The 22,289-nt window shown below is 39.0% G+C and overlaps 1 protein-coding gene and 1 long non-coding RNA gene across 3 annotated transcripts; one reads left to right on the top strand and one right to left on the bottom strand.

The window, feature by feature from the left end:
- Positions 1 to 341: 341 nt before the first annotated feature.
- LOC137847957 (uncharacterized) lies at positions 342 to 10,227 on the top strand. Its single transcript, XR_011091128.1, has 2 exons — positions 342 to 1,852; positions 4,645 to 10,227. It is a non-coding gene; the product is annotated as an uncharacterized lncRNA (long non-coding RNA).
- GTF2H2 (general transcription factor IIH subunit 2) lies at positions 9,486 to 20,761 on the bottom strand. Of its 2 annotated transcripts, XM_068666693.1 has the most exons (15): positions 20,485 to 20,739; positions 20,300 to 20,377; positions 19,252 to 19,288; positions 18,463 to 18,549; positions 17,599 to 17,649; positions 17,054 to 17,108; positions 16,310 to 16,415; positions 15,197 to 15,287; positions 14,953 to 15,040; positions 14,302 to 14,409; positions 13,012 to 13,075; positions 12,070 to 12,173; positions 10,458 to 10,560; positions 10,126 to 10,165; positions 9,650 to 9,920 (listed from the first exon to the last, which is right to left on the bottom strand). In XM_068666693.1, the coding sequence occupies exons 1-15, from the start codon at positions 20,538 to 20,540 to the stop codon at positions 9,801 to 9,803; spliced, it is 1,188 nt and encodes a 395-aa protein (XP_068522794.1). In that variant the 5' UTR covers positions 20,541 to 20,739; the 3' UTR covers positions 9,650 to 9,800. The 2 variants fall into 2 exon arrangements, with proteins under 2 accessions (XP_068522795.1, XP_068522794.1); XM_068666694.1 differs by lacking the exon at positions 10,126 to 10,165 and having other exon boundaries at positions 9,486 to 9,920; positions 20,485 to 20,761.
- Positions 20,762 to 22,289: the final 1,528 nt, after the last annotated feature.

The following is a 22,289-nucleotide window of genomic DNA, read 5'->3' as shown; positions in this document are numbered from 1 at the left end:
CCCCAGCCTGCCTGTTGGCAGGACAGAGCAAGAAGCTGAGATGTCCTTGGCTTAGTATAAGCACTGCTCTGCAACAATTAAAACATCGGGGTGTTATCAGCACTCTTCTCATCCTAAGCCAAAACACAGCATTCTACCAGCTACTAGGAAGAAAATTAATTCTGTTCTAACTGAAACCAGGACAGTTTGCTTTTTTTTAAAAAAAAAAAAAAAAAAAAAAAGTAAAATATAGTAATAAATAATTAAGTAATTATTAATTATTAATTAATTATTAAGTAATTATTATAAATATTAGTAATTATTAAGTAATAAAATAAAGTAAAATATAATGTAGTTTTTCAATATTTAGTGGGGCTGAAATTTTTATCTTTTCCCTACAGTTATTAGGTAGATTGTAAAGCCCTGTTTGACCAGATGTTTGCTAAATGTTGGTTGTACTGTATGCAATATTATAATAGAGCTGGGAAATCATAACAGAAGGTTATCTAGGGGCCCTAGACAGAAAAGTAATCTTCCTGGAGCAAGGCAGCTGAAACAGAAGCCATGGTCTGTTCATTTATCTGTCACAGCAACTATTACATGATACAGACTGAGTTGCCAATTGTTCTCTCTTCCTCACAGAGGTTTGTGAGCACCAAAAAGGGCATATATTCAAACCAGCAAAACAGGGAGCGAAGTTCTGATGGACAGAACTGCGTGGACTCCCTACTGACTTAGAATCATAGGATCATAAGGTTGGAAAAGACTTTAAACACCCCCAGTGACAGTGACTCCACCACCTCCCTGGGCGACCTGTTGCAGTGCTTGATGGCTCTGAGAAGAAATTTCTCCTAATTTCCAACCTGAACCTGCCCTGGCACAACTTGATGCCACTCCCTCTAGTCCCATCACTAGTTACCTGTGAGAAGAGACTGACCCCAGCTCCCCACACCTTCTTTTTAAATAAAATAAACAGCATGGTAATCTGTTATCTCAAATGAAGCAGTACCATTTTATTCTTTGCACATTCAACAAAAGTACAGTGAAACCCAGAGATGCTCACTGGCTCCTCCAGCCGTTCACCAGGAGGTGACACCAGAGAGCTCCTTTTTGGAAGAATTTCAGACAAGATAGGGAGTACTTTTTCCAGTGCCTGAGGGTCTATTGCTTCCCAACAGAAACAGCCACAGTCACTTTCAGTAAAATGAAGATTTACTTGCTGGTTAATGCAAAGAATGAATAAATACTTTCATTTATAACCTGGTAACTATAGCTTTTAATGTTTCCTCCACCATCTCAATACCATAATGTTTTAAACTATTATGCTTTCAGAGATCTAAAATATGTCTTTATTGCCTTCAAAATTAATAGAGCACTTCCATCTGAAACATACATATCAAATCATTTGGACATTTTTGAGAGGCAATATTAGCCATTTTTGGATTAGCAGAAGGCTGTCAAAGACTAGTACTACAAATAGCAAATTTACTTCTGAGATGTCAGCTGTGTGATTGTTTATCAGTACTGTTGTGCAACTCATTGTGTAAGAAATCTTCCCCCAGGAATTCACATGCATATCAACAAAACTATGTGGCCTTGAAACAGACATAGTATTTGGGAAAAAAAAAAAAAAAAAAAAAAATCAGAAGCAAAACATAACAGAAAGTTATTACAACTTAATTTGTTTTGTATCTGAAAGCATATACATAATATTTTGTATGCAACTGGCATGTATTTGCAATTTTCCAAAGCATGCTAAAAAACAAAACAAAACAAAACACAGACACAGCCCACATATAGTCCAGCCCAGATTGGGAACAGGCACTGGGATTACTGCTGATAACCTGGACTGGGAAGCCATGCACGGACCGAGGTAAGGGAAACTACCGCATCTTGCTTTGGGTTGGGTTCGGGGAGACTGGTGTGAATGAATGTGAGTGTGAACGAGGCGCACTTTTAGTGCAAAGCAAATGTGAAGTCCTGATCTGCGAAGCTCAGTGGTCCTGTGAGGGGATGAACAAAGTCCCCTTGGCTGAAGAGGGATGAAGCAAAAGAGAGAGGAGAGGAGTGAAAGAGAGTTTTGGGGGGGGGTGGGCCCTTAGGTGTACGGTACAACGAGCACGGTGAAGTGAGGTGCTTGGCAGTACACCCCACCTCTGTCCTAATCCTAGGTGAAGGTGTGTGGTACCCTGTGGGTGGTAAAGTCCACAGCAGCACGTCAGGAAGAGATGGGGATTAAGGGTTCCAAGAGTCAGCAGAGTGGTGTTGGAGACCCCGGGATTGTACCTAAATATAGCCCTTTGGAGAGAATGATAAGGATTTGGAAAAACAAGATAAAAAATAGGGAAAATGGTTTAAAATACATATATAATTAAAAGTGATTTGATATTGTGTAACTGTCCGGCCTAAAAAGCTAATAAAAGGAAGTTCAGTATTTTGGCCAAAATACGGGTCTGATGTAAATTCGGGCTTGAAATTTATATGTAAACAATAAAGTTCCTTTTTTTGGAGGAGGAAACAAGTTATGCTCCTTATAATCCTAACATTGCACCGGAGGCAGCGGCAGCTGCAGTCAGTCCGTGGGGGCTGCACTCAGTCCGTGGTGCTTCATTTCCACTGCCCCTTCACAGTCACTCTCCCCCCTGCTCTGTCACGGGGACATTCCTGGGCTGTTCCTAAATGCGCTGTAGTGTGGAAATCTGCTCTGCTGCGCTACACCGTGAGCTGTGGGGGTCTGCCTTTCCCACCAGGGGCCTCTCTGTGGGCCGCGGGGGGTGCTTTGGCTCCGGCACCTGGAGCACCTCTGCACTGCACTCCCCCTCCTCTGCACTGACTTTGGTGTCTGCAGGGAGGTTTCTCACTCCTCACTCTCCCAGCTGCTGTTGTGCAGCAGTTTTTGTTTTGTTTTGTTTTGTTTTGTTTTTTTCCTTTTCTCGGGTGTGCTCTCAGAGATGTAAACTGCATTGCTCATGGGTTGGCTCTGAGCAGCAGTGGGCCCCTTTGGAGCTGGCTGAAACTGTCCCTTATCTAAGGCAAGGCAGCTGCTGGATTCTTCTCACAGGGGCTACCCCTGCAGCCCCCCCTGCTCCCAGAACCTTGCCAGGTGAACCCGATACATTGAGACAGCTAGGTCATTACTGGCCTGTAAAGTATCAAGGCTCAAATTAACTAATAAAACCCTAAACGTGATGGGGGTAGAAGGGACTGGGATAACAGTGCCACTTTTTGGGAACACCAAGCTGAGACTAGGGATAGAGTAATCACTGGGCAATTATTGCATGCACCTGAGGCAGGGACTAACTTGTTGGGAAAGGATTTGATAATGAAATTGGGCATTCAAATAATAAATTGTTAGGCTGGAATAACGGTATTATTAATGGGATGCTCTCAGACCCTGAGAGCAAAGATATATTTGCTTTTGATTAGAAAGACCCTGAAATGGGGTGGAAGCAGCAATACGGATGGACAGTTTTACCTCAGGGGTTTACTGGGCCATCAATTTATTTGGGCAAGTTCTAGAACAAATTTTTGGAGTAATTCCAACCTCCAAAAGAGGTGTTACTGTTACAATATGTGGATGATCTTTTATTGTCAGGACAGAAGAAAACAGTTGAGAAGGAAGCCACTAACAGGCTATTTGACTTTCTGGCAAAACAGGGCTTGAAAGTATTGGAAAATAAATTACAGTACATAGAAGGAGAAGTCAAGTATTTATGGCACCTGGTGTCTGAGGGGGAACAAAGAATAAATCCAGAGAAGATTCAGGGAACTGTTGAGCTACCCCTACACAAAATTAAAAGGAAGTAAAAGTTTTAAGAGAAAGAGGTTTTTAAGGAATTAGGAGTCAAAGAGTCCAAAGGAAAACAGATACTCCCTGATGGGAGAGAAATGCTGAATAAAGTGCTAATGAGGCAAATATTAACTGTTTTACAAATGTTAACTGTTTTACAGAGGGTAATTGGGGAGTTCAAGCAACATGTGATGTGGTGCTATGAAAATATGTGTAGGAATATATATATACTCTGGCTGAACAAGTACTCAGCAGTCGTGTTATATGTCAAAATGTGAACAGGAAAATTGTCTGCAGCCAGATCAAAGGGGGCGAGAACCAGGAATTCAATGCTTCCAAAATGTACAGGTATATTTTACAGAACTCCTTAGAGTAGGTAGATTTAAATACTTATTAGTCTTGGTCGATCTTTTGCCAGGATGAGTGGAAGCTTTCCCTTCAGTATCTGCTACTGCAAACATAGTAACTAAAGTAATTTTAGAACAAATAACTCCCAGGTATGGAATTGTTGAAAATACTGACTCTGATCAAGGAAATCACTTTATGTCAGAAATAGTGCAAGGGCTAATGTGGACTCTAGGAACTAAGTGGAAATTTCACACTCCTTCCTCTTCTGGAAGGGCGGAGAGGATCAGACAGTAAGGAAGCAATTGACCAAGTTCTGGAAACTCAGCTTCCCCAAACTAAGTGCTTACCTTTGGCACTTCTCCACATTCAAACTGCACCAAGAAAAGAAATGGGAGTTTTACCGTATGAAATATTATTTGGATTGCTGTACATGGACAAAGGGAATGAATTACCTCAGTTTGAGACAAAAGATACTTTTTTTTTAAGAACTTTATGCTTGGGCTGTTGTCCTCTTCATCATCTCTCAGGACCCGTGGACTGTTAGCTCAAACCTCACTCTTGGAAGCCCTGATCCATCCATTCCAAGAAGGAGATTGGGATATGATGCAAACATGGAGAGAACTGAAACTGCAACCTGAGTGGGACGGACTGTTCCAAGTGCTCCTGACTACCAAGACGACAGCAAGAATGGGTGAGAAATGATGGATTCATACCTGGGTAAAAGCATCAGTTAACCCTGATACCAGAGAGACTGCATTAACAAAGACTTTTAAGGTTAAAACTGTTAAAGCTATCTGTTGTAAACCTTTAACTTCTCCTTAGAAGAATTCTTAATGAATTAATAAGTAAAAGGGGTTGGAGTGTTTCCAGGAAACACTCTCTGGAAGTGGGAGAAAGGGGGCTATTTAATCCCACCGGAAGAATCCTCATTAGTTTGTGATTTTTATTGTTTTTCTTAATTATTATAGGGGTGTATATATAGAAAGAAATTATGTATTTTAAGTTTATTTTAGTAATACCTTTTCTCAATGGATTAGTGATACAATGGAGGGAAGAATCAGCATTTCCAATGAATGCAGAGTTCTATCTCAAAATAATTGTTGGATTTGCACCCTAGAAAGACTGAAGAGGCCTTGTCCCTGATTGCTGTTTCCAGCAGCAACTGTGTCTGGATTCTCTAGATTTCTAAAAATGACAGATCAAACATAGTCCCAGGAAGGAATATATTTTGAAGTTGAGCTCCCTACACATAATCCTGGCTACAATACTGTGTTATCAAAAGTGCCTTTTAAACAATGATAGAAACTCAGGGGGCAATAGTACTGACCCTGGGTGTGGAAATATCCATGAAGTAGGGAATAATCCATACTGTACTGAATATGGTAGCCACGGGAATGCTAATATACATACTGCACATCAGATACAACACGAGAATCCTGTAACCGGATGGTCTGTCCTGAATTGCAAGGAGTGATACTGGCTATGTGGCAATAAAGCCAGGAAGGTGTTGCCCGTAGGATGGAAGGGAGCTTGCGCCCTGGAGGCAATAATTCCAGATGTAACTATTATTGAAGACCCACAAAGCCAAAGACCCCCTGAGACCACACGCAGAATTAAGTGGACTCCAGATAATCCTTTAGTAAAATTCTCTAGCATTTTACAATTTTGCAAGGTGTTTTTTATCTTGGTTAAGGGTGAGTGAATTAGAAAAAGCTATTGTAAATATATTGAAGAACTAGAAAATAAGTTTGCTAAGTTCGCAAAAATAGTACTCTAGAATCAAATAGTATTAGATTTATTAATAATCTCATAAGGAGGAGCATGCACTGTAATTTATACTAGTTGCTGTATATATGTAGATCAAATGGGATGAATTTGACTGATCTCAAAAATATTTTGGGAAAAACAAACAAACAAACAAACAAATGAACAAACAAGATCCTACATAGAGTAGCTCACAATGATACTTCCTGGGGATTTGGAAACATTTGGGAGAAACTAATTTTGGGATTACCTGAATAGAATTGGCTCAGATAACTATTTGTTGGTATTGTAATAATAATGGCATTGTATATCTATCATCCCGTGACATCTGAAGAAGAATATTGCACCTTAATGTTGGAAAAACTCAAGTTGGAAAACACACAAGCGGTGTGTGAAGAGGTGCAAAAACAACAATAGGAGTAAGAAAAGAAGAAGGGGGAATTTTGAGAAACAAAGTTGTGTTTTTGCAGTAGAGAATTGTTCTTCTGTATTCCAAGGTAGCTGTGTAGTCATAATAAGGAGAAATGCTAAGTAGGTAAGCGGACAATAGAAGGCCTCACTGTTCCCAAATAAGGTAGAAGCTTGAAAAAAACAGGACGTGCAGTGTGAGAACAGTAAAAAAAAAAAGATCAGAAGTTCTCAAAACATAAGAAAGGAGAAATTAAAGGGTTGAAAAAAAAAGAAAAATTGTACATATATGGTATAGAGGAGCGTCGAGTAGCTTGTGAACCTGTAGTACTCAGCCAATGAGGAAACAGGGAAGGTGATCAGGCATCAGGTAATAGGGAATAAAAGGTTATGACTTGTTTGCTGGGATGCACTTCTGATTGACAGGACGCCTGCCAATGCAATCGCGAATAAAATAGCTTCACAGAAGAGTCTGTCTGAAGAAAATTACTTGAGGTGTTTCTCACAATTAGCACAAAACTGTGTAGGCTGTTATGTTGATTAGATTCCAAGCAGTGTTTTCAAAAGACACAGTAGTTAGTATAATACATTTCTCCATTTGTTTCCATTTGGAAGAAAAATGTTGCTATTTGACACCCATTTATTTTATTTGGAAACTTTTACCTCATTTCAACTTTTGAACATTAAATTTTAATTAAAAAAAAAAAGTCTTTTTGCAGAGGCACAATGCCTGATACAACCAAAAACATGTAGCTGATTATATGTTTAAACATCACAGTAGTATTTAAAAAACAAAAGCAAAAGTTTATGTCAACTTTTATTTCACAGCAGGAATTTGTCTTAAGGCACAAAGAAATGAAAGAAGCAACATGGGCAAAAAATAGAATTGTATCCAGTGACTCCAGTTATCCACGAAGTGTACTGCACTGACGCCACCACACTGAGATGCAAAGCACAGGTGACTTTCTTTAGATGGTGGCTAGCAAGTTTACTAATGGAAGTTGAATTGGTATTGAAAATTGTGCTGGGAGGAGCAAAAAATCTCCTTACGAAGTATTACTGTAGGAATGATTGTGATTTATTTCTGTGCAACATCCCCACAGGAACAAGGAATCTGATAAGGCTGTGTTAGACTTCAAAAACAAGACCTATGTAAAGATAAGAAAATTGAAAATGATCGCTTAAAAAAAATGACACCATACAACTAAACTGGCAACCAAATAATAAAAAAATATCTTGCAGTCATTTGAGAGTTTCCTGTAAGATATTACAATGGAATTGCAACACAAATCTGTGATATTTATTAGAAAAGATTTATGAAAAGTCACAGGAAATCAGTATGACTGACAGTAAAATAAATCAGATTATCAGAAAATATCATTCAAAAAACTGTAGTTTTTGAGCAAATAAGACAGAAGGCTCAAAGGGTGTAGCAGATGAAATATGAAAAAAATTAAAATCAGGGATAATAACAATAATAAAGAAACGGTTAATAGTAAGAAGATAAAGGAATCTAAGCCTTCTTCCAGATAGCAGAAAAAAAAAAGCCAGTGAAGAGAGGTGTTAGAATCCACTATAAAAGATATTAAAGAACTGTTCAAAGAGACCATGCAATGGCAGAGACCTTGAAGTGCCATCCTTTGCAGTATTTGCATTAATGTTCACTGCAGAGGAATTCAGAGAGATTCCCAGGGAAAATATTATGACAATCTTTAGAAAACAGTTCACATCTTTCAGGGAGAGGGAAAAAGACATCAGGTCCTTAAGCCTAATATCTGCTACAGGCAGATCAGCAGAAGCAACAAAAATGCTAGAATGACTGCCTGGATATATACGAACTCCTTGGAAGAGTCAACATGGCTCGTAAAAAGCAAATCCTTAGTTCTTTGAAGGGATCAACAAGTACATTACAGATGGGCAATCAGATTGATAACATCCACCTGGATTTCCAGTTTTTTAAGGGAACTGAGCCATAACAATGGAGAAAAAGTAACTGGATAAAAACAGGTAGCAAATATGGGAAACAAATGGTCAGTTCTAGCAAATAAGGAAGGTCAATGGTGGGACTACAGGGCCCAGCAATGTGATCTGCACTGTGGATTGCAGCATGAATGATTCAGACAAGGGCAAGCAAAGGAGTTGACTACATTTGCTGTTGATATAAAACTGAAGTAGCAAAGGCAAGATTGCCACTGTACAAATCCATAATAATTCCACACCTTTACCAGTACATGTACTCCCTTAGGAAAATGTGTACTAAACAATGCTTTCAAATCCCACAGCAAAGAAATGCTGCAAAACTAAATATGAAAAAGTGATTCTACTTCAAATTTTATGAATTTTTAAATTAAAATGCACAGACTCGCACAAGAACAAGTACAGGACAAGGAGTAATGGTCACAAGGTAGAGCACAGGAAATTCTGCACCAACATGTGAAAGAACTCCTTCAAGGTGAGGGTGACAGAGCATTGGAACAGGCTGCCCAGGGAAGTTGTGAAGTCTCCTAATCTGGAGATATTTAAGGCCCGTCTGGACGCCTACCTGGGCAGCCTGCTCTAAGGAACCTGCTTTGGCAAGGGAGTTGGACCTGATTATCTTTCGAGGTCCCTTCCAACCCCTTCAATTCTGTGATTCTGTGATCTTACATTCCTCTCAGTTTCCATTCTTTGTTGCTCTGGGGAGCAGTTGACTTACAGTTCCGCTACTTCATTCTAGACTCAGAATCAAAATAGATCACTACATTCAGTTCTTCGACTACCTAAGCACAGTTTGCTTGAATTCAGCTCTTACAGCTCTGCAATGGCCTTTCAATAAGCTTGCACACCTACAAGCAAGTGGAACTTATAACATACAACTACATATACAGCAGTAACAGAATTCAATTACTTTTGACCTTACCATTATAATCTAACATGCACTTTCAACATATTTGTAGCAGCTGAAATTGAGTAACAGCTGAATTGAGTAACATTACTGAAGGCTGAGGTGAACAGTCACCATTGTTGAAATTAATTCTCTTTGAATTGCCCTCCAACTAATTGCAAAAAAAGATTATCTTTGTTACTTTTTTACAAAAATATTTTGCCCCATATAACGTAACAGAATAATTCACCACCCACTGAAAAGATAATAGATAGATAAAATAGATAAAATATATTTTCAGAGCTTTTTTTTGAACAAATCAAACACAAATCATCATGTTAATAGGTTAAAACCAGTTTTACTACTTTCACATTTACAAATGTACATGTTATCAACAGTAACACTAAAAAAAACTCAAAACTTGAAAAATAAATCAGTTACAGATAATTCAGGAATATATTAACAGTTATAAAATCATTAATACAGTAAGTAAAAATTAAAATTTGCTCCCAACCCAGTATCCAACCTTCTGAAATCATCCAGGGCCTTCTGGTTCTGAGGCACCTCACTGAAATCCAAGGCTGAATAAACAAAATGGGTTTACACAAGAATGAAACTGACATGACAATCTCTAAAAAAGAGATGACATCATACAGATATGGGAGCAGGGTGCTCATGAATACAGCCAGGACAGCAGTGCAGAGAATCGTGAACAAACACATCACACTCCACACAAAATGCATTCTGGCATACTTTACATATATAAACCTGTGAGGAAAAGATAGAGAAACAAGTTGAATTAGAAGAAAATTACAGCACTACAGTACAGCAACAATTGTCTGACTATAAGAGAACTATGACATGAGAAAAACTTCCCCAAGTATTTTTCTGGCCTTCAGAAAAAGTCAATAGGATTATCTCTACTTGTCTTCTATATCTCAATGCAAGTTGCAATGCAGTTCAACATACTTACATTTTGATCTTTGATTTCTCCATGGCAGCCTTGACAATACCTAGAAGAAAAATCGTGTTTTTTAACTGAAAAAAGTAATAAGATTATATATAGTGGTGTTAACATCTTAATCATACACAATAACCATTAATAGGAACTATTTCAGCCATTCAACTGGATACACAGAATAACTACTAACGGTAACTAGAAGCACTTTTTGCCAGAGGTGACCAAAAATCACAGAACATTCAAAAGTGTCTCCCACAGTATGAAAGCTACTGTTAGATATTCTTATATTATCATTACCACTATTATAGTTTATATTATCACTATCACAAATATTACTTGCATACCTTTCTCCCTGATATTCTTCCAGTGGCATTTCCTGAAAGGCATCCAAAGGGAACAAGTGATGGTAAGATCGAGCCAGATGAGGTGCAGACACTAATGTAAGACCTGCAAATAAAAAGACATTGTTATTATTATATGAGAAATCTTACAAGTAATGATTCTGTTTTGTTGAGATTTCTGACTAGAAGGTTTAAGTCAATCTTCAGAAGTATGTTTACAACACAGAGTTGAAAACTTAACAAGTTTCTCATCTTCATCTTAAAAACAGAACACAGTCATAGAAGGGTCTTCCAATTAAATCTAGTTGCAGCATTCATCATTGGTAGTGATGATACTGCTGTGTTAAATCACCAGTCAATATGGTGCCACACTACAAGGTAATACTGCAGCCTGCTAAAACACTGGCAAAGCATGCCGTAGGCATATTTAAGCTAACACAGGTTTATGCTGGAGCATCAGCTAGCCCAAAATTCTTTGTCACCCACTCACACTTGAAATAAACTTTCAGACTCTTGTTCTGTTTTCTTGCTGTCTGTTGCAGTTGTGGAGAATATCTTCCTGATATAAAGAATTTCTGAGTTACACTTGCTGAAATGAAACTAATGTTGATAACAACATTTGGAAATCAAACTAGAACAAGATGATTCCAAACTATTTCATCCTGTTGCCTAATACAGTATCTTGATAAGACTTACCACGTTTTAGTCATATGACTGTGGAAGTTAACAGGTGGATCGCTGTTGCTCACACAATACTAATCCTACAAAAGATGTTAATCCATCCTCCCGCCCTCATTGAGCAGGGACAAGCACCACCGTTTGCAATCTGCGAAGCTTTGGAAGGCTGAAGAGCTTTCTTTGATCCTGATTAAACAATGCAGTCACTCCCTCCATCATCCCCTCACTCCATCTGCCAACTCCTTTATGTTTATTTTCCCTGAAAACAACTCCTACTATTAAGGTGACTGCAAGCCATCAGTTACAGACCTTGCAAGTAAATCTTGGTGTGTATAAACCTCTTTCAACATCCTTCATACAACAATCTCTTTCACAAATGTGAATGACAGCTTGTCAGTTACTTGGTCAATCCAGGCAAGTAACAAAACATCTATTAGTCACTGATGTAAGGGTAGTAAAACACCTACAACTTACTATGTTTTGCTGTATTACTACAACGTATGCTCATTAGCAAGTGTTTCTGGTGTTCTTGCCTTTCTCTTCTATCCTCACCTTGATCCCAGAAAGCGACAACAGCAACAATTGATATAACCATTGTAAACATATATTCTATGCAATTTAACATAACAAGATACATTTATGCTCCATCTAGGCTCTTGTCAGTAACATTTTTGCACACACTCTGGAATTCAGAAACAGGCACATGAACAACAGGAGATTATTTACTGTTACCTGTAGGATAAAGTTTTGTTATTATAGGTGTAGTCCCTTGTATGTACAGGAAAGACCCTTGTATGAAGCTGAAATTCCAGGACACGAATGAAGGCTTCTTAAGGTAGAACTGTCCTTTAATTGCTAAGTGTAGTTTCATTTCTCCACCCCATAACTCTTAATCACTAACACATAACGCATCTGCTCACCTTCTCTTGTTACTCACCACAGATTTTGCATTCCACAGGAAGTTCAGAGTATTTTGCTCTGCACTGGGGACAGAAGTACCCACCCAGCGTCAGACCTGGCTCACTGTTGTTTTCCAATTGCCTGGAACAAAGAAAGACAATCAAAAATGTAAGAAAATGTACAGTTCTCAAAACAAAGTTTTAGCAGTTACAGTAGCTTCTATACAACACTTCCAAGCATATGGAAGCATCAGAAAACTACTAATATGGGTAAAATATCAGTAATCACATTTTCTTAAGGAAACAGAACAAAGACCAAAATTTTCCCATGTAAAAGAGTCAATAAAACTTTAGAAAAAAGGTACTCAAGACATCCGTATCAATATTCCTACTCGCCTCCCAACATTCTGTACTGACTGTAAGATGTACATTACTACCTATTCTTTCAAAGAGCAGACTGTTTCCTTCTGAAAATTCAGATTCTTATATTATCCTTGAAGACTATGATTCCTTTCATTAAGAGCACTGGCACACCAAGCAAACAAGGCCTCTGTTTTAAATTTTCCTTTTATGTCACCTTGATAAATAAATAAAAAAACTTTATTACAGATAATACTCTTATTTATCATCATTGTATCTTTACAAGGATATAAATATTTGAATTAAGAAATGCATTTAAAATTGGTAGTATGCATAGATGTACCAAAAAAAAACCCTATTTACTATCTTAAAAAATTCTAAATACAATTTTTATAAAGCATATTTTAAAGAGATAACTATGACCACATAGTGGATTGCAAATAAAAGCAAGATTTCTACTGAAAAGTCACAACACATTACTTCCTAGTCCTTTTTCATGTTATTTTGCAGTATTTTCACTGAAAATCAGATTTGCTAAATATGGCTAAGTATATTCAAGTATGACGAATTCTAACCTAGAATTCTAATCAGTTCATTGAATTATAATCAAGTCTACTTACGCCATGCTGAAGGATGGCTTTGCATCTTGATCAGACAGGGAAGCAATAGTGTGCTGAGGAAAACCTGGAGAAAAAAGTCTGATTTTAAACATAATAATATTTCATTTTCTTATGGTAATGCAGACTTTCAAAGATTATCCTAAACACTTAGTGAATCTATTTTTTTTTGTTCATTGTTACAGGAAGCAAGGCACTCTAAACAGGGGGCAAATTTTCCTAACAGTTTATACATACATTCACCAACAAATCCTTTATTTTCCCCAGCTGTAAAAAACAAAACAGCTTTTCATTAACTTTATATTAACTGAAACCCATTGGAGCCAGTACCAATTTCCAAGTACCAATTAAAAAAGATAATAATGTGCAACAGTAGGAAAGCAGAAAGGGCACTACAAGAATGCTTGCTTGAACAGTGATTTCTTATTAAGGCAAAAATAATAAGCATACGCCAAGAACATACTCTTCTTCCAAGTGTAATTATGATGACATACGAGACTATAGCACTTCATGGAGGCTGTAGAAGACACTGGTCTTTCTATGCCAATTTTTTTTTTTTTTTTTTTTTTTTTTTTTACAGATCATCTCAAATAGCCAGATTATTTTCACTACTTCTGTTTATGTTTTATCTCCAATGAGTAAATTGCTTCAGTATTTAAATCTATGTATAAATATATTCTTATCTATGAAAGTGCATGGATGAGAAATTAATGCTCTAACCACTGGTACTAGTGTTGCTATTCTAGTTTAACTCCAGGCTTAATTTTATTGGGAAACACATCAGAAGAAAAGGTACCTAATCCATTTGTTGAATGAAATGAATGAAAGACCACTACAACAGTGGTCCTAACAAACTATGTACGGGTCCAAATAGAAGGGTCTTGTAGACAATTAAAGGTTGACTTGTGCAACCATTAACCTTCTGTAATGGATGCCTTGTGCAGGGGTAAATACAGAGGGAGAACAAAATACAGTATATCATCTTTTTTTTAAAACAAAAACAAAAACTTTACATTCACACCAGTTACTATACAGGCAGTGTTATTTCATCTTACTGCTTCCAACTGCAGTTGTGTAATTTGTCTTATTTGTTCTAATTTGTTTAAATGCTTATTATTTTGTAGGAACAATATTAAATAAATAGAAATCTACTTAGTAAAGTAAAAATTAAATTGAAAAAAGTGCAAAAAATTGAGCAAAATCATTTGTTTTGCTTTAAAACAGAAGACAGAAAGGCAGAAAAAGACAGATTTACAGATCTTGCATCAGGACTGCAACAAAACCATATCTTACCCATTCGAATAAGGGAGCACTCAGAACTTGAACTGGCAGGTGGAGGACTAACATGATGCATTAGCAGTTCCTTATAATGACATTCATCTAAAATAACATGGTATGTTCCTGTCATGAGGAAAGAAATGCGTTACTCTCATATTATGACCAGGTAAGTAATGCAAACATATTCTACAAATAACAGAAAACAACAACTTACGTAAAAAGACAACTCAAAAAAAATTTTTTTCTTAAAAAAATATGAAATATAATCTTGGAAATCCTTCTGAACAGAAGCTTTAAAACTAATACACCAGAATGTTTACTTACAGGGCCCTTATTATTTTCTCCAACATTACGCTGTAGTAATTATATTGTAAGAGTTACTTTTTTAGTAACTGGTATTAACATGCTGCACTAAGTTCCACATCATACAGTTTTATAGGTAGAAGCCTGCTTTAAGACACATTTCTTCTCTCTACAGATACATCTAGCAGCTTGTATTATTTCACTGAATACTGTACTTCACAGACTTGAGAAGCTTTTGTATTTTCTGCTAGCATGACAGAACACTCATTCTTTAATGCCAACATGCATTGAAGAAAATTACCAACTAATTACTTGATTTTGATTTTAAACTTTTTTTATAACTATAAAAGTTCAGATACATACCACCAGTTTCCCGGGCAAGTACCGTACAAACTCGAACTTCAGCACTTAGACCAATGATAGACACTCTGATCTTAACTGCTTTTAAACACTTCATGTGGAAAAAGAAAGAATAATCAAATTTGTATGCTGACCAGTAAAGGTTTGAAGTTTTAAACAAAAACTTATTGATGATGACACTGCAACCATCTGTTTTTAGTCTAACAGCTTGGAGGTTCATAGTAGTAGTCAAACTTCACTTCTGTACCTTAATTAGATCATAGATGTTGGTTGGATCACATGTTGTCAGACTGCTGAAGACTATCAAAACCTCTCTGCTTGTATGTCCTGGCATGTGCCTAAAGAAAGTATATGGTTAACTGACTTCTGTACACCAAGCTATACATATGCTAAAGTTTGCAAGGACTTCAATGTACTAAAGTCAGAAGAAGACATGATAGGAAGTTGCCTATAAACTAAGAAAAACTTTGGTAAGCTCCTTTTGAGCACCAGAATTTCACTTTCTAAAACCCAAAGCTTTCTCTAAGATACAAGATTTGATTAAGTCTAATTGTTACCTAATTGTTTGTGCTAATGTTTAAGTTATACTTACACTCTCACAGGTAAAATTAACCTCCAAACTTGGAAGACTTACTACAGTGTTGCTAACTTCTTAAAAATATCTGATCAGTTTATCGATGTAAACCTATTAACTCCTGTCTTTCTTCTTACTTCTTAATTGAAAACTCTCTTTCAACTAGTCCTTCAGATCATTTCTGTGACATTGACTGCCAGTTTTATTCTGGGAATGTTTCTAGCTATAACTTACTTGATAAACACTGTTCTGCAAATGTTTTCTGATCTCAGTGATCTCACACAGCAAATAAAGTTTGTAAATCTAACCTACTTAAAAGTCTATCTTTCTGAAGTCTGTCAAAAACTTCTATCAGATTCAAACTTATTTATTTTACTGGTCTCTTACCATTATTAATCACAAACTCTGCTGTCTCATGCCTTAGCTCTCTAGTAAAAATTCACTGCAGGGTCTATCATCACTATATTTATACACAATCTAACATCAAAAACTTATTTCTAAAATATTATTGCTTCCTGTAAGAAGCACATCTCTGAACAGAAATTGTGTTAGAAAGTTAAATATGCTATCATCCTACAAGTTAACAGTTAGTATTCTAAGAGGATGTAAAGCTACCTTTTAAAGACTCACACCAGGCCAATGCAAGAAACTACTCCTAAAGAACAAATACCAACAAACAAGAACAAACCAGAAAAACACAACAGCAAAAAATTGTCCTCTCAAAAATTCACAACCAGCATTATAATGACTATGGAAAACAAAAACAAAAAGAGTTTACAAACTAACTTTAAAGTCTGCATGGCCAAATTTAGGGAATTATAAAGAGATGGCTCTCCATGGCAGTTCATATCCACTGCTTTCTTCAGAGCAGTTATGTGCTTTTTTGAGTTACCTGTGAGTAAATAAAACAGTTCAAAGTAATGTGTTAAAGGAATTTAAGTATTTAAACTTTGTATCTTATGACTAATGAATATATTTTAAGAGTTTATAATATACTTGTACAGAAACAGTTTTCAAACTATGACTTCTAAGTCCATCCTTAGAATTGAACTTCATGGTCAGAACGTGGAAAACAATCTGTCAACAAAAAGACATTTACTCCAGAAATATTCCATTGTTAAAAACTTTAAGAAGCAAAAGAGGAAGAAAATCATTATGTATTGCTAAGCATTTCACATGAACAAAGAATCACAGTGAAAACTGCCTCACGAAGTGTTTCAATAGAGGCAGAACTCATTTTACTCTGTTAACCTCAAAGTAACTTGAAGAATTACGGAATTCTCCGACTCTTCAATAAAGTTGTTCTAGTTTTACAGGTTGATAAAGAGACAAGATTTAAAACTACATTTCTGAAAACACATAGCTTGCTAGTGACAGAAGGCAGGAACTCAAGAAACCTTGCTTCATAACATCCTGTCAAATCTCAAGGAATGCACAGATGTCAACAAATACAAAATTAATCAACGGGTTGCGAAATTAACTTAACTGACAACAGCTCTGAAGTTTTTACAAAAGATACCACCTCCCTACCTGAAAGTTCTGTCATTTTTTCAGCTCTTTTACTCTTGGTTACAATTAAGCCCATCTGGAGAGTAAAACAAAAAGACAGAACTTTTCTTAATGAGTTTAAAAATACATTAATTTACATCTCTGCCATGTTTTGCTTCGTACTTCTTTATAGATCAACAATTATTTAACTACACAGGCTTTCCTGAACATGTAACAGCAACACCACAACACTATGGATCAGTTAACACATTTTCCTGTAGCTTCAATTTACTTTTGCAATAAGGCACTTTTTTTTCTTTTATTTTCTTTCCTTTTTTTTTTAATTCTAAATATCTGAAGTAATATAATTGAGACTTCTGTGTTAGATTTATGTTTAGGAATGTAGGGAAAGAATAGATAGATTCTTATTTCCACTAGTTCTCGCAAAACCAAGAATTTCATTAGACTGATGATAAAAGAGTGGAAAGTAACCTAGCAACTGAAAAGTTTACTAGAAAATATTAAAACTAAAAGTAGCTTTTTAAAAACAGATTTCTGTTACCTGTTTCTTGCATGGTTGTACTCACCTGACTAATAGGATTTTGGTCAAAGTACTCTTCAACAAAATATTCCAGTAACTATAAAGAAAAACCAAGACTGTTTTTCTTTACATACAGTAAAGTTATACAGTTAATACAGTTTTGCTTCACATATACTAAGTAATTTGTACCTGCAAAACATTCAGTATTCTTATTTTTTTAAAGAGGAATAAGCCCATCCCTTCCACTGTCCTCCTTTTGCCCAAGCATTTCCATCCTTCTCCTTCGTAATTTTTTATTCCTATCCTTTACTTTGTAAAGCAAATTTGCTTTATATGCTGAAGCTCTAGATCAGTGTTTATTCAAACAGAGGTTTAAGATATACTAAAAAGCATAAATCTGTACAAAATCTACAAAACTCAGAGTTTAGTGGTTTGTATTACGACTTTCTCTAATAACACTGCGCGAACACAGTTCAAGCCCTCTACAGTCTGAACTAGCAATCCAAATCAGAATTTATGAAAACACTATGGTAAGAAAAAAAAATCTAATTGTATAATGAAAGCATGTTTGATCTTCCATCCGCTATTACACACAACATTTTATCTTAGCTTCCACACTGCAGAAGCGTTTTGCTGTTTCTGCTGTACAGAAGTACTCCTGCAAGGCACACTAATGCCATACAGCTTTTGCTATTCAAAAAAAACCAAAGCCAAACTGCCCAAGGAAAATTATAGGTTAGCAACAGAGACAAGGGAAATAAACAGTAGGGATGAGAGAAGAGATGAGGATGTGTCAAAAAAAAAAAACAAAACAATTGCAAGAGACTGCCTTTCGTTTAAACTCAAAATGAAATTGATTTACATAGAAACAGTAGATTAATAAAGAGAAAAATTTTCTGTATGGAAATACCTTCAAAGTGCAGGTGAGTCTGTTCGGTTTTAAATCCTGGTCCTCCATAGTCCTTGATCCATCAACAACCACATAAAGGTGACGCATCTGCATTATTGACATAAAACGTTAATTCTACATCAGGTTCACATTTTAACAGAAGGATCAAGTTTTACTGCTCACAGAACAGATATTTAAATGTACTGCTCATTATTTTATTTACTCAGAAAAGCAACAACTTCCTTCTTCAAACAGGGAAAATTTAGAACACGGAGCTGAACCACTATTTTTTAGGACTATGCCCTAAACAACAACTGAAAAAATTCATGCATTTTTCCATTTGTCCTTTGAAATGAAACAAAAGTCCATCTTGAAAAACACCCACCACTCTCTATCTCTGAAAATAAGCGACAAAATAAGCATAGTTTGCACCCATTTAATCTCTTTATCTAAGACTTCAGACGCATCATGCAATAATGTCATCTACAACTCCTTAAAATTACACAGGTTTTTCACATGGAGAAAGCTCAATATAGCAAACATACGCAACCTGACTGCAGCCACAGAGCACACCCTCACACCCTGATACAGCAGCAAACACACCAGACCTCAACCACTAAAAGTACTGATGCTTTACATCCTCCGCTGCCACTGAGCACACAAAAAGCGTTTAGAAAAGACTGGATGATGTAGAATGCAAGCTTTGGTCTCAAGCACATTAAGTCAGAAAAAGTTACTTCTGGTTAGGCATACCACCTCTACTTAGGCAATTCTGGACTCAGGACAGTCAAGGGTAAGATGTCAACATACCATTCCCAGTCGAACTTGTCCATGGTGTTCGTGGAGTCTATTAAAACACACAGAAAGTTACATAAGCTGCAAGTGAATGGATAGTGCAGTGCCTAAAACAAACTCTGAAACAAATCTAATACTGGAGTTTGGGCAAATATAAAGCAACCATAAACCACGGACACTTATTTCCATTGAAAAAAAAATATGAAATTATAAAGTCAACCGTTAATTATAAATGGATTTCATGCCTCTCAAAAAAATAAAAATAAAAATACAGTTCTTACCATGAGCTTTAATTTTGAATGCTTTACTTGGCGTTGAATATTTTAATGCAACCAGGAACAAAACAAACTCAGACTTTATCTAACAGCTTTTCTGAGAAGCTTAAGCAAAAATCTGACGCCATCATACCAACAAACAGCTTGAAACATGTTTTGTATATTAAAAAGGATTTTCTCTCATCAGTCCAAACACTGCAATCACAGAATGCCCAGGTTGGAAGGGCCCTTTAGGACCACCCAGTTCCAACTCCCCTGCCATATGCAGGGATGACACCCACTAGTTCAGGCTGCTCGGGGACTCATCCAGCCTCGTCTTGAACATCTCCAGGGACGGGGCGCCCGCAGCCTCTCTAGGCAACCTGTGCCAGTGCCTCACCACCCTCTGCGTGAAGCATTTCCTCCTAATGTCTAGTCTGAAACTACCTTCTTTTAGTTTAAGACCGTACCCCCTTATCCTATCATTATCTACCCCAGTAATGATTCCTCCTCCAGCTTTTTTTTACAAGCCTTAGGTACTGAAAGCATTAGGTACTTTTTTATTGTTTTTATTTTTACAAGCATTAGGCACCGAAAGGCTGCAGTGGGGTCTCCCTAGATCCTTCTCTCCTCCAGGCTGAGTGTCCCCATCCCTCTCAGCCCTCTTCCACAGGAGGGCAATCGCCAAGCTTTACAGTGTTCCACCAGAGTAAGCCCTGACCTTCCAGCTACCACACATCCGAAACTATTTCTTCTCCTTTTCCAGCACTGTCACACCAGCTGAAGGTGCAAGGCCAAATGCGCTGTACCTTTTCCTCTTCGCCTTGAACAGGATGTCCTCGATGGTCGCCTTCAGCGATCCCGACTCGTCCTCCTTCAGGATCTCCCTGCACAGAAACAGCCGCTGCCTCAGCACCAGGGGGCCCCCCCCGCGCTCCCCGGGGCTGAGCAGGGCAGGGCAGGGCAGGGGAAGGGAGGCAGCTCCCGCACCCACCATGTTCTCTCGTAGCCTCCTTCCCAGCGCTTGGTCCTTTCGGGCTCCTCATCCATGGCGGCGGCGCTGCCCTGACACCCCCGCGGGCACGGCTGAGGCTCCTCGGCGGGGCGGGACGAGGGGGCTGCGGCGCCGGGAGGGGACCCGAGGCTGCCCCGGGGACGGGTGCGGGCCCCGCCGCTCCTCACGCTGCGCCCGCCGCCGCCCTCCGGCCGCGCACGGAAGCGCCTCCCCGCTCCCCTCCGCCGCGGTGCCGCCGCCAAGCCCCGCCGGCCGCCGGCCGCACCTCGCAGCCGCCGTTCCGGGAGATCACTCGACAGTCGTCATCACGGGCAAAACACACTTAGTGTGGGGACATTAATGAAGTTTATTAGCTATTCCTAGCAAGCTAGCGCAGTGACAAACTAAAAGTAAAGTACAAAGGCATTCCCACCACCCACTCCCTTCTCACCATCCACCTCCCCCCAACCAGTGCTGGCGAACAGGGAATGGAGGCTGCAGTCAGCAGCCCCTGCCCCCCATGGGGTCCCTCCCAGGGATGCCGTCCTTCCCAAATTGAGCCTGCGGGGGCTGCCCACAGGCAGCAGCTCCTCAAGCACTGCTCCCACACGGCTCCGTCCCACGGGGTCCATCCATCCATCCCCCAGGAGCAAACTGCTCCAGCACGGGTCCCCCACGGGTGGGGGCAGCTCCCCCCAGACCCCCTGCTCCACGTGGGCTCCTCTCCACGGGCTGCAGCTCCGGCCCGGGGCCTGCTCCTGCGGGGGCTCTCCATGGGCCGCAGCCTCCTCCAGGCCACATCCACCTGCTCCACCGGGGGCTCCTCCACCCATGGGGGGGCTGCAGCGTGGAGATCTGCTCCATGGGGGACCCATGGGCTGCAGGGGGACAGCCTGCTCCACCAGGGGCCTCTCCCTGCACAGCCCGCAGGGGAACTGCTGCTGCCTGCCTGCCTGCAGCACCTCCTGCCCTCCTGCGGCCCTTCTCTTGGGAGCTGCAGGGCTGCTTCTCTCACGCTTTCACAATCCTCTCTCCCAGCTGCTGTTGCACAGCAGTATTTTCCCCCCTTCCTTAAATGTGCTCCCCCGAAGCCCACCCAGCGGCACTCCCTGCCTCGGCTCTGGCCAGCAGCAGGTCCTTTTTGGAGCCATCTGGAGCTGGCTCTGCTCTGATGCTGACAAGATGGGGCTGCATTCATTTCCAAACTGGCTGTCATAAAGGCCTTCACCTTTGCATTACATTGAAGCAGCGGTGATCTCAGCCTTATTGTAGTTCTCTGCGTAATGTAGCTCCCAAAAGAGATCCCAAGGTCCAGAACAGACATGGAAAGAACTGGTGGGTTGTAAGGAAAACAATTGTATTCCATCCTACAGCAACACCAGAGCTGTCTGGAGAGTTTAGGAGTCATCTGAATTTTGTTATTTGTGTTTGATCTGAACTAAGGAAGAAAGGACCAGTTACTAGAAAAGAATGCATGCCTGACAATGATACAACCAGATGGGAGGCTGTTTGATCTGGGTCTGTGGGTTTTGGATCTGTATGCTGTTGAGGAGATTGTTGGAATTCTGATTACAGAATAAAGAACCTCCAGAAAGTGCAGTACGCCAGTGCTGGAGAGCACGGCTCACAGTTTGACGCTTCCTGGGACTGCCTAGCACATTAACAGGTCTCGGCCCAAAACGGCTGTGCTTCAAAAAGGTTTCCCTCTCTCAAGCATTTGCTGCTCTGCACTTCCTTTTCTTTCACTGGAGAGTCAGATCAATTGGTTGGTTTGCACTTGGACATGTTCCTTGGAAAGCTGCTTA

Source organism: Anas acuta, chromosome Z (assembly GCF_963932015.1).
Source record: "Anas acuta chromosome Z, bAnaAcu1.1, whole genome shotgun sequence".
NCBI classification, from domain to species: Eukaryota; Metazoa; Chordata; class Aves; order Anseriformes; family Anatidae; genus Anas; species Anas acuta.
This window is presented reverse-complemented; position numbering and strand designations above follow the sequence as displayed.

Bases quoted from the DNA above. Each gene is read 5' to 3' on its own strand.
- GTF2H2 (XM_068666694.1), bottom strand. From the start codon at position 20,540: ATGGATGAGGAGCCCGAAAGGACCAAGCGCTGGGAAGGAGGCTACGAG. The intron at 18,550-19,251 runs GTATGTTGACAT...TCAATAATGCAG, and splicing joins GACAAGTTCGACTGGGAATG to ATGCGTCACCTTTATGTGGT. The intron at 12,174-13,011 runs GTAAGTAGACTT...TCTTTGTTCCAG, and splicing joins AAGCCATCCTTCAGCATGGC to GCAATTGGAAAACAACAGTG.